The sequence below is a fragment of the Vicugna pacos genome, chromosome 10 (assembly GCF_048564905.1).
Source record: "Vicugna pacos chromosome 10, VicPac4, whole genome shotgun sequence".
NCBI classification, from domain to species: Eukaryota; Metazoa; Chordata; class Mammalia; order Artiodactyla; family Camelidae; genus Vicugna; species Vicugna pacos.
Genome location: NC_132996.1, coordinates 33905109 through 33921907, shown reverse-complemented (window position 1 = coordinate 33921907; position 16799 = coordinate 33905109). Strand labels below are relative to the sequence as shown.

Sequence of the window (16799 nt, the reverse complement as noted above, 5' to 3'; positions counted from 1 at the left end):
CGTTATTCTGTTAGGGGAAATCTACTGAGGTTTTTGAGCAGGGTATTTAAATATTCTTGTCTGTGCTTCAGGAATGACTCAGTAAAGGGGATAAATGAGAATGGCCTCAAAATTGCAAGCAATGGAGCATTAATGGGAATGAATTTTTTGAGGCAGCGATGCCAGCCTAACTGGCTTTATGAGAGAAGACTGGGTATCTGGGAGTGGTGAAAAACAAGGCCCATAGAAGAGGTAGGGTAGAGCCAGAGTATGAAGGGTTTGAAAGCCAGGCAAAGGCATATGAATTGGGAACCCTGGGTTCTGATGTCTGTTCCCCTCCTTGGGGAAAGTCCTTTATTGTTTCTAGAGCTCAGTTTCCTTTTCCTAGGGTTTTCTTCAGCTGTAAATGTTATCATTTTCCATAATACTCTGACCTGCTACAGTGTTTCTCAAATCTTGACTGCACATTAGTCACTTAGAGAGCCTTAAAAGCTGCTGATATCTGGATCCAACTCTGAGAGATTCAGATTTATCTGGTCCTGGATGCAGCCTGGACACTGTGAGTTTCAGAAGGTCCCTCAGATGATTCCACTGTGTACCCAAGGCTGAGATCAAACTAGAAGACAGTGAAGAACTAAGACTCTTTAAAGCATCATAGTAATATGTTGGGAGAAAAAGTGGTTTAAGGAAGACTAGTTAAGAGTTTACAGAGTTGAAAGACTAGGAGAACAACTGAAATTTTTCAGTAATTCAGGAGAAAAATTTACTAAGGCATACATTAGCATGCATCCAGTGACACTATAGGAAATACAATGAATGTAGGAAGATGATTTAGAGGGAAGTAACACTAGTATTCAGTAATTAATTGAATGTTAAACCTGATCAAAAGGAAAGAGGAAATACAAAGTTTCTAGTACAGAAGAATGGGGTGGGGGTATGGCGCACACTTAACATGCGTGATGTCCTGGGTTCAATCCCCAGTGCCTCTATTAACCAAAAAAAAAAAAAAAAAAAAAGGAGAAGGAGAATACTGGGATCCTTTGCAAAACTAAAGAAATTGTGAAACAGTTGGCTAATCAATATTATTGATAATATGGTAACTGACATTAAGTAATTACTACACCAGGGACTATGCTATGTGTTACGTTTATTATCCCATTTAATCTTTACAACTCTGTAAATATACTTATTCCGATTTTACTGATTCAGAACTAAGAAGAAAGCTGGCAAACTTGCCCGAAGTTACACAGTAAGTGGTAGAGAAGATATCTGAACTAACTGGTCTGCTCCTTTTCCTTTTAAAAGGAAAATCATCAGTTACATACTGAGTGTATTGAATTTGAACAAATATTTAAAAAAAAAAAGGGAACATAAATGAGTGAATCAAGTCAGATTTCACTGTGGTGAAATGAAAAGAAAACATCTATATGAGGTAGTCACTACTCAGCTATACTTGAATGTTGCCCTATTGGAATTTTAGACCCAGTATTGTCATATTTTAAGATTTTTCATAAATGATAGAAATGGGGATTTGTATGTAAAAATCTCCTAAACTTTCAATGTCGACTAATTCAGATATTTAACATATCTGTGCAGCCTAAACTAAATATGGCTGCAATTCTACATCTCTGATAAATAGGCTGTTGGAAACTCAGAACTGAAGTTAGTAAGAGATTTGAGCTGGAGATGTGATTAGGAAAACCTTAAGCACAGAGAGAATAGTAGATACTTCAGTTGCATGCTAGAGTAATAACTAGCATTTTACATGATTAATGAAAATTATGCAAATATATATAAGTTAACGAGTCAGTCAGGACTCTAAGAGTTTTCCAATCTTTAGAAAACTGACAAAAAAATGGAAGTGTTAAAACTAGCAGATTGAAGTGGGTGTATTTAAAATTCAATTTTCTATAAACTAAAAGCTAAATTCCAGATGACTTGAATTTTCACACATCCATGATGTGATGGAAATATTACAAAATGTGAATATCTATGTTTCCCACTGATTGAAAGGTAATGTAAAGATTGTGCTTTATCCATATTTCCGCTTGACTTCTCCTAGCCCAGTTTTTCACATACACTCATACCTGCAAAGCCCCATAGCAAAGGGGTTCGTAATTAGCCAAGATTAAATGAAAGATTAAGAAAAACTTCTTTATTCTCAATTATTGAATTTCAAGTTTCTCAATTAGAAGACCATCCAGGTTTTAGGGCTCAGTAAATACTCTCTTTGATCTAGACTAAAATAGTGTTTTTGAACACTAGTCTTTCTATCAGATTAATGTATATCAGTCATAAAGAATGTAAATAAAGCAATTATGTAAAAATAAAATATCACATATATGAAAGCATTTTTGCAAACTATGAAGGCCTACAGAAATTATTTTAAAATATTATTCAGGTGTCATTTTGAAGCTAGAAGTGTCCTAAAATTACAAAGTGGAGACTTGTATTTGAAACACAATTTGCATCTTTCCCAAAAATAGTTTCCTTCTTTTTTTGTTTAACATGTAGCTAACTCCAAGGGTGAAAATATCTTTTCCAGTTGTTAAAGTTCAAGTAAAATTGACTTAACAGCGATAATTGTAGCAAAATATAATAACGAAGGGGCATGATCAGCCTAATATAGGGAAAAGATCTAAAGATGTTGGAATTGGGTTAGAAACCTTCAGGGCCCCACCACACCCTTCTATGATCAGGTTTAAACGTCCTAGGAAAAACTGGCACCTCGCTTGAAAATTGTATTAAGGACTAGGTGCTTTCAACCCCAAGAGCTGTTTTGACATGTCAAATGTAAGTGTGGGACTTTCAAAATCCTGCCCTTTATCGGACACTTTCTTTAAAAGACATGCATGTTAAAACACACGCATACACAGTTTGCTTTTCATTACACATTGTATCAAAAATTGTGCTCAAAATGAAAATGGGAAATTTTCTGTTGTTTATGTATATGGAAATATGACTCCATTTTTGTTTAGCTAAAATTTCGCAAACGACGGAACGCTTCATTTTACTGCATCTGTCCCTTAAAATACTACCTGAGAAGTATAAATAGTTCTGCCGGCTTTGAAAAGCCTAATCCTATTTGTTATGGTGGACCTTACATAAAATGGAAATATGCAACTGTCAGTCTTCAATGTGTTTAAAAAAAAAAAATCAGGAGCTAGCAATTAAAACCTTCCAAACGCCCGCGCTCCGCAAACACGTCTTCTAAAGAATTCTGGTATATTCTGGGTATTCCTCCGTGCCCGCTGGCCGAACATTCCTTTGGGGAAAGCTGCTTCTCCAGTGAGGAGTAAAGACAATAAACCCCTTCCCTTCAGTCCTTTCTCATTCTCTGCAGGGGATGGAATAAATACGGAGCTGAATGAATCTCGCTCAACGCTTTCGTGTGCGCCGTCTGGTCTCCCGAACTCTACTATCCGCCCCCCTCCCCAAAGGCTGCCGAAGCCGAGCAGCTGGAGACCAACGATTCCCGGTGCTGCGCCCGGGGGCGCCAGGCCTCAGCCCTACAGGCCCATCCTAGGGAGGCCCAGCCTGGGAGGGACAATCTTGAGGGCGCCAGGAAAATCAATGCTCTGATACGGCAAGGATTGGAAATTGGTCGGGTAGAAAGGCGAGTTTCCTTCCCACACTCCGGTTGAGAAAACGAGGTAGAGGGGCAAGGGGCCCGTTTAACTCGAGCTTGGGGTACGGATTCTGCGAACAAAGAGATAGGAGGAAGACCAGGCAGCCACACCAACGCAGACTCAGAGAGTTCCACGACTTTACGCAAGTGGTTCACATCTCCACGGCGCTCAGTACCCCTTACGCCACTAACTTATCCTCAGAGCCTTCGCGAATATGGCTTTGCGCACTGCGGCGGGGCTGCGCCGCAACCGAGCTTGGCCCTGTGGCTCCTCCCCGCCGCCCTGCGCCGATTGGTGGAGGACAGCATCCAGGCTGCTGATTGGGTAGCGAAGGAGCCATTCGGAGTGGCTCTGGTGGGTTCGGCTGCCCTAGAGTGATAAGTTCGGCTTCAGACACGCCTCAGCGCCAGCAGCGAGTCGGAGCTCTATGGAGGTGGCGGCGAGTATCGGGTGGTGGCTGCAGCAGCGACTCCTCTGAGCTGTTTCAGGCCGGTCCCGACTCCTTCCTCCCCCTTCCCTCCCCTTTTTTGTTTTCCGTTCCCCTTTCCCCTCCCTTCCCCGTCCCCGACAACCGGATCCTGAGGAGGCAGCTGCTGTGGCAGCTGCTGAGTTCTCGGTGAAGGTGAGTGAAGCTACTGCCGCCGCCGCCGCCGTCGCCGCAGCCGCCGCCGATCGGAGCGCTCTAAAATGGCCGCCGTCCCTGGCCGCTTCTTCTCCAGCGGCACAAAATGGCGGCCGCAGGCGGAGCCGGGCGGGGCGACCCCTTTTTAGCTTTTCCTCCGCTCTTCGGCACCTGGAAATTCTTCGCCTTTGTTCTCCTTTCCCGTTGGTGACGGAGTAGAAGGAAACCGGCAGCCCTGGCGGCCCCCGACTGTCTTCGTGGCTGTCGGCGGCCGTCTCCCGCGGGGCCGGCCGGGGCGCGTGTGTGCTCGGACGGGGAGAGAGCGTGGTGCGGCCGCGCGCACGCCGCCGGGAGGGACGCGGGCCGGCGGGCAGGGCCCGGCCGTTGGCGCGGGACCAGCCGAGGCGGAGGAGTGCCGGAGCCCGGCCTCCCGGCGGGGAGGAGGTGTGTGAGGCCCCGGGGCCGGTGGGGAGCGGCCGGGAGCGGCCGGGCTGCTCTTGGTTCGGGAGCGAAGGGCCTGGCCCGGCGGGCCTCGCCTGAACGGGAGAGGGGAGACAAGGCGAGGGTTTCTATGCTTTTGTCGGTGGGGGAGGCCATGGCGAGACAGCTGTCAGTCCCTCGGGGATTTATGGGTGGGAGGGGGCCCGCTGGAGGCGGCGGGTGGGAAGGAGGCCGCCTTCCTGCCCGGAGAACAAAGAGCCGGGCGCTGGGCCGGCGGGGGCGGCCTCCGCTCCTTCCCGGGGCTTGCCCCCAGCGGCTTCGCGGGAGGCTGTCGGAAGCACTTCCCTAACTCGGGCCTGGGTGGGAGGAATCCACTGCTCTTTTGTTTTCAGGAAGGGGGAAAATGGGGCGGAGGTTCCTGCTGCCATGTTGTGCCCTGGTCTTCCGCCTGCCTAGTGCCAGCCGCCGGGCACCCGGTCCGTCGCCCTCCCGCATGCCCTCTGCGCTGGGTTAGAGGAATGGACCGTGGGGAACAGTCTTGGGTTAGCCTTTAGTCTGTTGCTTTTGCTCGTCAAGGACGCATGAAAAACTATAACAGTTCCCCCTGAATGTGCCCGTGTTGATAAGAGTTAGATTTTCTGGTATTGGTCTCAGTGTTCAGTTTTGAAGGAAGCAGAATGTGGCTTTTTCAAAGATTGGTTCTCAGCAGTTAAGATGTTCTTAGTTTCTGTGGAGGCTCTTCTTGCGCTCTTTAAGACAAGGGAATTTCCAGGTGGTAAACAAAATTTTACTGCCCATTTGTGTTTTGAGTACACTCTTTCAGTCTTATGAGATCTGCAATGCAGTGTAAGTTAAATCAACTGCAGTGTCAGGCTCTGAAATAAATTATAATTGAAGAGGGCTTGTAGATTTGTATGTTAGTAGTGCCTAATTTCGGTACTCTTTCTCATTCTAGGTTTTTCATTTCTCCCATCCCCTTCCCTCCCCACCCCATCCATTAATATTATTCTTTTGAAGATTCTTCGTTGTCAAGCCGCCAAAGTGGAGAGTGCGATTGCAGAAGGGGGTGCTTCTCGTTTCAGGTATGTGTAGATTTATTTTGGCAACTGTTAGGAAAAGACTGACCACAAAATCAAAACAATAACCACTCCAAGTAATTCTGACTTAATGTACTGCAAGCTTAATTTATAATGTGTCATGTACATTTTTTTAAAAGCCCTTAAATTTTCGCTGTCTTCTGTTTGCCATCTGAAGAATAAATGTAATTCATTAATTGGTTTCTTTTGGGCCCAAGTTCAGTCTTCATCTGTGGTGTACTTTCTAAAGTGCAGAATAATAAGTGCAGAGAGCTTTTATGCATTTTGAGTGAAGTGTTCTTGGTATACTTTTTAAAATTTTTTTTATTTTTTTAAATAGTGCTTCTTCGGGCGGAGGAGGAAGTAGGGGTGCACCTCAGCACTATCCCAAGACTGCTGGCAACAGGTATAGTAAACATGTAAAAAGAATGACTTTTATAAATAATAAATTTAGGTTAACAGTCTTTCAAATGCATAACCGTGTAGTTTATGTCAATGGGATATCAGGAATTGTCATCTTAACTGGCATGGTTGCTGCTGCTTATCCTAAATTTAGAATATCAGCTTTTGATTATTTCTTAGCAAAATCACCTAATGTGAGTTGAGGCTCTCAAACTGCTAGTTTATCCTCTTACTCTTTGGACTATTTTCACTTATGTTTTCTGAAATTAACTGTTAACTATCTTTGCTAAATTGTAGTAGTAACCCAGTATGCATGTAATATAGTCATGAGAGATTGGAAAATGTTGGTTCTCAAGGTGTGGCTTCTGGATTGGCAACATTGACATCACCTGAGAGCTTGCTAGAAATACAAGTTATCAGGCCTTACCAGACCCACTAAAGCAAAAACTGGGGTGGGCCTAGCAGTCTTTCAACAAGCTCTTTAGGTGATTGTGATCCACATTATTGTTTGAGAACCACTGTTGTGAGTTGCTTAGTTTTAAGGGAAGTTGAGAAAACCTAAACTTTTCTATTTTGAAGGATTTCTCATCTGTATGACAACTGATATGTGACTGGGTGCTGTGTTTTAAGTTGTCTTAATTATAATTCTCTTAACTTTTACTAGCGAGTTCCTGGGGAAAACCCCAGGGCAAAACGCTCAGAAATGGATTCCTGCACGAAGCACTAGACGAGATGACAACTCCGCAGCAAACAACTCCGCAAATGAAAAAGAACGACATGATGCAATCTTCAGGAAAGTAAGAGGGTAAGTTTTTAGGTCTGTTTTGTCCTTTGTCTTGAAGGAGGGAAGAATGGATTAGCTGTGCTTCTTTTGTCTGTTTGCTATGTTAGTTAGAAGGTAATGTTCATCCCCCAAGTACATATTTTAATGAATGCCAGTGTTGACAGTTTCAAACTGAAAAGCAGCCCATCAGTGCTTCGGGCTCAGAGTTCCTTTCAGTCATTGAGTTAAAAGCCACAAGCCTATTGTGCTGTTATCTCCTATGCCTGGTTTGTAACCCAGTGATGCCCAGAACATAATGGTCTTAGCTCCTGGATCTAGCCTTGATAACAAGGAGGCTCTTGTCCTGGGTTTAGAGGATGTAAGGAAATTTTCTTGTCCTACAGCTCGGGGTCCCCCCAGTTAGATAGAAAATAAATTTTATTTACTTTTTGTTGAAGTATAGTTGATTTACAATGTTGTGTAGAGTGATTTCGGTTATACATAAAGATTTCTTTTTCATATTCTTATGATTTATTATATTTCCCTATGTTATGCAGTAGGTCATTTTTGTTTGTATCTAGTAGTTTGTAGATACTGTATTTTAAATAACAGGTTTATTTCAACATCCATTTGGTTAGATGAGTATGAAGATACGTCTTAATATTAAAAGGGGGAGGTGATGGAAGAGAAAAATGAACATAATTTAAAAGCTATTTTTCAACTTAATAATTCTCTGTGTGTTGGCTGACAGTCTCATTCCTTTTTTCCCAGCATACTAAATAAGCTTACTCCTGAAAAGTTTGACAAGCTATGCCTTGAGCTCCTCAATGTGGGTGTAGAGTCTAAGCTCATCCTTAAAGGGGTCATACTGCTGGTAAGTTAAATGTTGGCTAAACTGAAAGAGGAAAATATTTAATCCAAATTGGGTATTTTTGTTGTTGTTAACATTTGTGTTACTGTGTAAAACTAAGATGTAAGTTAGACGTATGTATATTTGAAGACTGATAGTGATTTCTTTTTTTAAAAAAAGGAACCACTGACTTTTAATGGTATCAGATTTAAGGTGAATTTAAAATTGTTTATACTGTGCTTGGAGGGCTGAGAGGATTACTTGGGGTATCAACAAATTATTGGGGGTTTTTTTGGTTTGCTTTTCCTTTTGTGAAAAACACCATAGTTTGGTCTTGGAAATGAGTTCTGGGATGATTCAGCATCTGTTTATAGTTTTGATACCTAGATAATTTCAATTCCTGAAGCAGGAGAGTTTCACTAGTGTGAGATCTATATAATTGGACTTTCTGGTGTACTTTAACAGCTAACATTTTAGTACTTGTATCTTTGAAGGCTGTGTGCTAAGCATTTTACATGCCTCATTTGATTTGGTTTATACAATAAGTCCTATAAGAGGCGTTCTCAAATTATAGATGAGGTGTAGAGAATTTGTCTACAATACTCTGACGGAAATCTGTTGAGATTTAAGATCCTTAAGGCTGCACGGAAGTATTAACTTGTGAGAAAAACTTTCTTTATAACATCGTATTTAGTTTTTTAAAATGACTTTTTCTGTAGATTGTGGACAAAGCCCTAGAAGAGCCAAAGTATAGCTCACTGTATGCTCAGCTATGTCTGCGATTGGCAGAAGATGCACCAAACTTTGATGGCCCAGCAGCAGAGGGTCAACCAGGACAGAAGCAAAGCACAGTAAGTGGTAGTGTTTGCTTGCTTATTCAAAGTTGATTTGAAAAGTTTCTTTAACAAACCCTAACAAATGTCTGTTGTTCCCAATAGACATTCAGACGCCTCCTAATTTCCAAATTACAAGATGAATTTGAAAACCGAACCAGAAATGTTGATGGTGAGAATTTATATTTGAAACTAAGTAGTTTTGTATATGTTCAATGTAATTCTGAATGTTTGACTTTATTCTTATTTTTTTCAGTCTATGATAAGCGTGAAAATCCCCTCCTCCCTGAGGAGGAGGAACAGAGAGCCATTGCTAAGATCAAGATGTTGGGGAACATCAAATTTATTGGAGAACTTGGAAAGCTTGATCTTATTCATGAATCTATCCTTCATAAGTGCATCAAAACAGTAAGTATGGTTGGGAATTTAGATATACATTGATCACTGGATACATCATTTAGGGGAAGTGGGTTAATTATAATTAATTTGCCTTCTGAGAGTGTTAGTAGGCTACCTAAGTATTTTATTTTAGATTGCCAGCAAAACTTAATTCAATGTTGTAAATGTGGTAGTATGCAGTGTGTTTTTGCAAGGTAGGCGTAGAAGTGGTTACTTATGTTAAGATTGCTCAATTTGGAGGGATTTCTTCAATAGAGCCCAGATAAAGAGTACTATGCTGGTTACTATAGGAACTATATGAGCAAATGCAAACTTAGGGGAAAGTGTTGTATCTAAACCAAGAAAGATTTGCAAACATGGCCTTTAACTCTTTTGGTAGCTTTTGGAAAAAAAGAAGAGAGTCCAACTCAAAGATATGGGAGAGGATTTGGAGTGCCTCTGTCAGATAATGAGGACAGTGGGACCTAGATTAGACCACGAACGAGCCAAGGTATGTGTTGGTGACAGAAACAGTGTAAGTAGCTTGTCTTAATTTTATTCAAATCAGACAGCTAACTTTTTGATTAGAGGATTGTCGTTAGTCATTGGCCTTGATTATAATATCTAGAAGTTTTTAAAGCCTTAAATGGTATATACATTTGCCATTAGCATTGTCTTCTAATTGTGTATTTTTTATTTTCTCTTTCAGTCCTTAATGGATCAGTACTTTGCCCGAATGTGCTCCTTGATGTTAAGTAAGGAATTGCCAGCGAGGATTCGTTTCCTGCTGCAGGTAAAGCTGGTTTCCTTTAGGTATGTTGATAAGCTGACTTTGTTCAGAAATACTAAAATAATACTTAACTAAAACTATTTTTATACTAAAGGATACTGTAGAGTTGCGAGAACACCATTGGGTTCCTCGCAAGGCTTTTCTTGACAATGGACCAAAGACGATCAATCAAATCCGTCAAGATGCAGTAAAAGTAAGTTTTGCTTTTTTAATCAAGTGGATTTTAAGTTTATAATAGCACAAAGACTCTTAAACTTGTTTTAGGCTATCTCATCTTACCAGTGAGCTTAATGATTTTAATACCTTGTATACCCCTTTGAGAATTTGGCAGAAATTACGGTTCTCTAATGGTTCTATAATAGTCCAGAAGTATGTCTCATTTCCCCAATGTAAAAATTTTTGGTTTTATGTGGAGTACTGTCTAGAAACAAGTGTTTATTCATTTTATTTCTGAAGGATCTAGGAGTCTTTATTCCTGCTCCCATGGCTCAAGGGATGAGAAGTGACTTCTTTCTGGAGGGACCGTTCATGCCACCGAGGATGAAAATGGATAGGGACCCACTTGGAGGACTTGCTGATATGTTTGGACAAATGCCAGGTGACTTTGAACAAAAAAATCGTTTGGTTACATTTAAAAAATCAGTGTAACATTTTAATTGGAGGGTTGTAAAGAGTTGTCCATGTCTGTATTTTAAGGTAGCGGAATTGGTACTGGTCCAGGAGTTATCCAGGATAGATTTTCACCCACCATGGGGCGTCATCGTTCAAATCAACTCTTCAACGGCCATGGGGGACACATCATGCCTCCCACACAGTCGCAGTTTGGGGAGATGGGAGGCAAGTTTATGAAAGGCCAGGTAAGAAAACATCTAAGAATATTTCGGCAACAAGTATTAAATCATGCAATGTATAAGATTAATTTTGGATTTTTTGTTTGTTTGTTTTTTTAAAGTGCAAATATTTTAGGCTTGGAAAACCTTAAAGATGTGTTTTTTTAAACCAAATTTACATCTGCAACAGTTAATTTCAAACTTGGTGGAATGCTTATCCTTAAATTAGTAAAATATTAGTAAAATCACATCACTTTATTTTGTGACTAGTAAAATCACATCACTTGATATAGTTAGGTTAGATTTTTATTCTTCCTTGTTTCATCTTTTACTTTCTCTGGGAAAATTCAGTTAAACTTTCCTTATAGCTTGGTCTCATCCCTCTGGTATACTTGATTACCATAATTTGTGGACCCCTTTTTATCTAGACTTTCTTTCTCTCTTTCTGAAATAGGGGCTAAGCCAGCTCTACCATAACCAGAGTCAGGGACTCTTATCCCAGCTGCAAGGACAGTCCAAGGATATGCCACCTCGGTTTTCTAAGAAAGGACAGCTTAATGCAGATGAGGTACAATTGCCTATGTTACTTATATACCTTAGTTTGTCAATTCAGAAATCTATTGCCCGATGATTATAAAAAGACGCGTTATTAAGAGGACTTAATGCTGGAGTTCTTTATCTTCTTTCTCTCTTTTCTATACTTCTTTTTCTTTCTTTGGATGTCCAGCGTCCTATGAGCGAAGATTATGAGATATGAGGGCAAACTTCTTAAATCTTTGCTTAGAATAAGGAAAATGGTTGTCAAGATTGTGACTGTGACTTCCCTGTAAATAGAATGACAGTTAAAGAATAAAGTAAAACACTTTCTAAACTCTAATTAAATTTTCTGGGTTTTAATATTTTAGTGATGGTAATTCTTGGAGAACTCTGATACAAATACAAGATTTATAACAGTATCTTACTTTCGTGTGGGTCAGATCTTTAGTTTTCTTGCCAGAAATTAAACCTATTAAACATGGGGTAACGTTATTAGTTATTGGAGAGAATGCCGTAAATTTTATCATATTTGTATATACTGAATTTTAGGATGTTGGAATGTTGCATTTAATCTGTTAGCTAACTGCATGTTAACTTTGATGTCTTTTTTGATTTGTTTTCAATTCTAGATTAGTCTGAGGCCTGCTCAATCTTTCCTAATGAATAAAAATCAAGTGCCAAAGCTTCAGCCCCAGATAACTATGATTCCTCCTAGTGCACAGCCACCACGCACTCAGACGCCACCTCTGGGACAGGTATGGACTGCAGTAGGACACATTTTCTATTCCAGTACTTTTCTGAGGATGTCTAAAGACTTTATTGGTGTCTTCCCTCTAACTTCATAAGCTCCTTTAAAAAAAAAAAAAATCATGCCTTTTTCGTTGCTGTTTTTTAGACACCTCAGCTTGGTCTCAAAACTAATCCACCACTTATCCAGGAAAAGCCTGCCAAGACTAGTAAAAAGCCACCACCATCAAAGGAAGAACTGCTTAAACTAACTGTAAGTCTCTAATCCCATAGTCTAGTTTACAAAGTGTATTTGAAATAGGAAAATGCTGAAGATGTTTGGATTTTTTTCTTTTCAGGAAACTGTTGTAACTGAGTATCTGAATAGTGGAAATGCGAATGAAGCTGTCAATGGTGTTAGAGAGATGAGGGCTCCTAAACACTTTCTCCCTGAGATGTTAAGCAAAGTAATCATCCTATCACTAGATAGAAGTGATGAAGATAAAGAAAAAGCAAGTTCTTTGATCAGTTTACTCAAACAGGAAGGGATAGCCACAAGTGACAACTTCATGCAGGTAGAACACTTTCCTTAATCTGTTAGAACTTCCCTTTCAAATTTGAAAACTAATAAACTAACTATATTATATGTTCCTTCTTAGGCTTTCCTGAATGTATTGGACCAGTGCCCTAAACTGGAGGTTGACATCCCCTTAGTGAAATCATATTTAGCACAGTTTGCAGCTCGTGCTATCATTTCGGAGCTGGTGAGCATTTCAGAACTAGCTCAACCACTGGAAAGTGGCACCCATTTTCCTCTCTTCTTACTTTGTCTTCAGCAATTAGCTAAATTACAAGATCGAGAATGGTTAACAGAGCTTTTCCAACAAAGCAAGGTCAATATGCAGAAAATGCTCCCAGGTAAGAGAATGGGGGTGTCACTTTGTGTTTCAGTACTAAATTTAGAGATTCCTTAGTACCTTGAGTGAATTTAGACAGGTCAGTGTGATTATCCTGTCTGGATAATAAGCATCACTGCAGGTAGGCTTCACCTTATAAAGAGAGGCTGTTGTGCTTGAATTGTTCTCATTTGATTTAAATATTGAGAGTTTGCTTAGGTTAGTTCTCTATTCTTTTACATGAAGTGCGTTTGGGGTATTTGTACAGCTGTTAACCTAGACCAGCTGAGTAAAATGAACTACCTGATGGTGGTATGGCTTTGTCTCCTCAGAAATTGATCAGAATAAGGACCGCATGTTGGAGATCTTGGAAGGAAAGGGACTGAGTTTCTTATTCCCACTCCTCAAATTGGAGAAGGAACTGTTAAAGCAAATAAAGTTGGATCCATCCCCTCAAACCATATATAAATGGATTAAAGATAATATCTCTCCCAAACTTCATGTAGATAAAGGATTTGTGAACATCTTAATGACTAGGTAAGATAAAGTTATGGTTGTCTGCATCTCAGTACAGGGTTAACGTGTGTTTTATTTTCTAGGAAAAAGTCTACAAGGCAGAGGACTAAAAATTTTCTGTTTCTTGAGCTAGAAAATTCAGTTTGGGGTTCTAATAAGATCTCCTTCTGTGCAGCTTCTTACAGTACATTTCTAGTGAAGTAAACCCGCCCAGTGATGAAACAGATTCTTCCTCTGCTCCTTCCAAAGAACAGTTAGAGCAGGAAAAACAACTGCTTCTTTCCTTCAAGCCAGTAATGCAGAAATTCCTCCACGATCACGTTGATCTACAAGTCAGTGCCCTCTATGCTCTTCAGGTGCACTGCTACAACAGCAACTTCCCAAAAGGTGAGGACCAGTAGCAGAAGAGTCGCAAGTCAGGGGTGATTCTTAAAAACAGCACACTAAATAATGGAGTTTCATTTTGTCTTTTAGGCATGTTACTCCGCTTTTTTGTTCACTTCTATGACATGGAAATTATTGAAGAAGAAGCTTTCTTAGCTTGGAAAGAAGATATAACCCAAGAGTTTCCGGGGAAAGGCAAGGCTTTGTTCCAGGTAAATCTTTGTTTCAAAATTTTGATCTGCTTTTTCAGGTTACGTGGTACTAGTTTGTTTGTTTTTTTACTTGGTAGTACTTTAATAAGCTTTCTTAAGTTGAAATAAAAGCAGAAAAGCCCTGGTAATTTGTACGTATATGCTTATTCTGCACTGTTACAAGCTATGGTAAAACAGCAAAATATGAGGTAAAGGTATTAAATAAAAGACGTCAATCCTAGGAGTAGGTAAGGTGGAAGATTGGGTGATTGTACAAAATTGGATTTAAACTTTTTTTTTAAATGTTAGTAAAGATGAGATTGCTTCTGACTTCTTATACCATGATTTTCTATCTTAGCATCTGGAATTCTAGCCCTAGGGAGGAATTTGTATGCCAGGGAAATTACACAGTGGACATAAGTCACCTGGAGAGTAGTTTGAAAGAAGGAGGTTCTAGGCCTGATCCTGTTCATTCTGATTGAGTAGGTCTGTGTGTGGTCTACAGCCCAGGTTGTTCTCATACTAGTTTTCCAGGGGTGAGGCTTTGAGAAGTACTAGTCTATAGTATCTTTACTCCTAAGGTTCACAGCTGGCTTCGAGGATCACTCTCAGGCATTTATCCTTAGTCCTGTCCTGAGGGAATCTGATCCTATAATTCAGCGGTAGGGTTGGAAATCTAGTTTATTAGGAATCTTCTTTGTCCCACTTCTCTCCCTCCCCAGCATCACTAACATAAAATTTAAGTCTGGGATGAGCTACTGTCCTGCATTAAAAAATAGTCCCGAAGTGTAATGGGAGCAGTATCAAAGAATGACACCTGAGCTAACTGACCAGAAACAGCTTGTATATTACCACAAGACCAAATAATGAGCCATTCTTTAAAATAACTTAGTTACTATACAGATGCAGGTTCTGGAGCCTGTTTGCAATTATAAAATGTGTGTGATAGATACTACCTAAAACTTTCGTCCTCGGGCAGGTTGCTCGTTTGATACAGAATCAAAATTTTCTGCCAAGAGTTTTTATATCTTTTGTAAGTACTGCTTATTTTGTCAAATTACAAATTTATAGGTGAATCAGTGGCTAACCTGGCTAGAAACTGCTGAAGAAGAAGAATCAGAGGAAGAAGCTGACTAAAAGAACCAGCCAAAGCCTTAAATTGTGCAAAACATACTGTTGCTATGATGTAACTGCATTTGACCTAACCACTGCGAAAATTCATTCCGCTGTAATGTTTTCACAATATTTAAAGCAGAAGCACGTCAGTTAGGATTTCCTTCTGCATAAGGTTTTTTGTAGTGTAATGTCTTAATCATAGTCTACCATCAAATATTTTAGGAGTATCTTTAATGTTTAGATAGTATATTAGCAGCATGCAATAATTACATCATAAGTTCTCAAGCAGAGGCAGTCTATTGCAAGGACCTTCTTTGCTGCCAGTTATCATAGGCTGTTTTAAGTTAGAAAACTGAATAGCAACACTGAATACTGTAGAAATGCACTTTGCTCAGTAATACTTGAGTTGTTGCAATATTTGATTATCCATTTGGTTGTTACAGAAAAATTCTTAACTGTAATTGATGGTTGTTGCCGTAATAGTATATTGCCTGTATTTCTACCTCTAGTAATGGGCTTTATGTGCTAGATTTTAATATCCTTGAGCCTGGGCAAGTGCACAAATCTTTTTAAAAGAAACATGGTTTACTTGCACAAAACTGATCAGTTTTGAGAGATCGTAAATGCCCTTGAAGTGGTTTTTGTGGGTGTGAAACAAATGGTGAGAATTTGAATTGGTCCCTCTTATTATAGTATTGAAATTAAGTCTACTTAATTTATCAAGTCATGTTCATGCCCTGATTTTATATACTTGTATCTATCAATAAACATTGTGATACTTGATAGAGTTGTGTGTGACTTTAAGTATATGAGAATTGATAGCTTTTGTTTTGAAATTATGAAGTTCCCAAGATAGGTCTCTTTCATGGTAAGAATTCAAGGTGGTTATTCCTCTTTAGCTCAGGTTACTATAAGTAACCAGTCTGCAATCCCTGTACTCAAGGGCAGTGCTGAGAATCACAAGTCTCATGAATTATGAGGGACATTGCAAATGCATAGCAACAAATTTGGTGGTATTTTTTTAATCGTCGTAATGAAATACATGAAACTGAGAGGTTTAGCACACTCATGGTCAAGACAAGCATGGCTATCCTGTCATTCTCAGTAGCTATCCCCACCCAGGAAATTCTCCCCACAGTAGCCCAGTAAAATTGGCACCTTAATCCAGCTGAAGCTCTGCATGGAGGTTTAATATGTGTCCAGAAACCACGTAAGCATCTGCTGAAGCCCCCAACCTCTTGCTCACCAGCCCTAGGAATGTGACTTTGCTAACTGGCTGTGGCTTGGATAGGGGCTTTTGAGAAAGTGCTGGCGTTCTGGTTGCTGTCTTTGCTTCTGAGAGCAACCTGTACCTGGTTTGGGGAACACCTAGGCAGACAGTAACACACCTTACTGCTAAATCCGATAGAACCTTCGTCTTCCAAGTTCTACCTGCTTATTCTCCAAGGGGCAGAGGAGGGTAAAACCACTACCTATGTCCTATTGGAGCCGGCAGCTAGCTCTTCCTGTCTTCTGGCAGTCCTCTAAACTGAAGTTCTAACAGAAGTACTTCATTATTAAAGCTCAGCAGAGGCTTGTGTATATGACTAGATACAACAATTTTGGGAAGCTGACTTGACTAGGCTGTAGAAGTAATAAAGGAGCAATAAATGGCATTTCTGGTCGTCTGCCTAACCCTCCATAAGAGGGGAACTGATTTAAAACCCAGCAAGTGGCCTATTGTTAGGGAGGTGGGTCTTGGCTTCGGGTTACAGCCAGAGTTCTCCCAATTCAGCTAGAGACTCGGGCCAAAGGAAGTCCCAGAGTTAGGCCTGATGTGTAGAGGTTTATTCCTGATTGT

General features: G+C 40.3%; 1 protein-coding gene and 1 non-coding gene across 2 annotated transcripts; both read left to right on the top strand.

Annotated features, from left to right (window-relative positions):
* The first annotated feature begins 4092 nt into the window (after nt 1–4092).
* EIF4G2 (eukaryotic translation initiation factor 4 gamma 2) lies at nt 4093–15742 on the top strand. Its single transcript, XM_072969506.1, has 22 exons — nt 4093–4230; nt 5627–5753; nt 6088–6153; nt 6814–6954; nt 7684–7786; nt 8482–8613; nt 8701–8767; nt 8852–9003; nt 9374–9484; nt 9683–9766; nt 9858–9956; nt 10220–10361; nt 10460–10620; nt 11048–11161; nt 11760–11885; nt 12026–12130; nt 12216–12431; nt 12516–12774; nt 13085–13289; nt 13444–13655; nt 13743–13864; nt 14915–15742. The coding sequence occupies exons 8-22, from the start codon at nt 8920–8922 to the stop codon at nt 14978–14980; spliced, it is 2106 nt and encodes a 701-aa protein (XP_072825607.1). The 5' UTR covers nt 4093–4230; nt 5627–5753; nt 6088–6153; nt 6814–6954; nt 7684–7786; nt 8482–8613; nt 8701–8767; nt 8852–8919; the 3' UTR covers nt 14981–15742.
* LOC116282136 (small nucleolar RNA SNORD97) lies at nt 11214–11356 on the top strand. The gene has a single exon (XR_004191609.1). It is a non-coding gene; the product is annotated as a small nucleolar RNA SNORD97 (small nucleolar RNA).
* Nucleotides 15743–16799: the final 1057 nt, after the last annotated feature.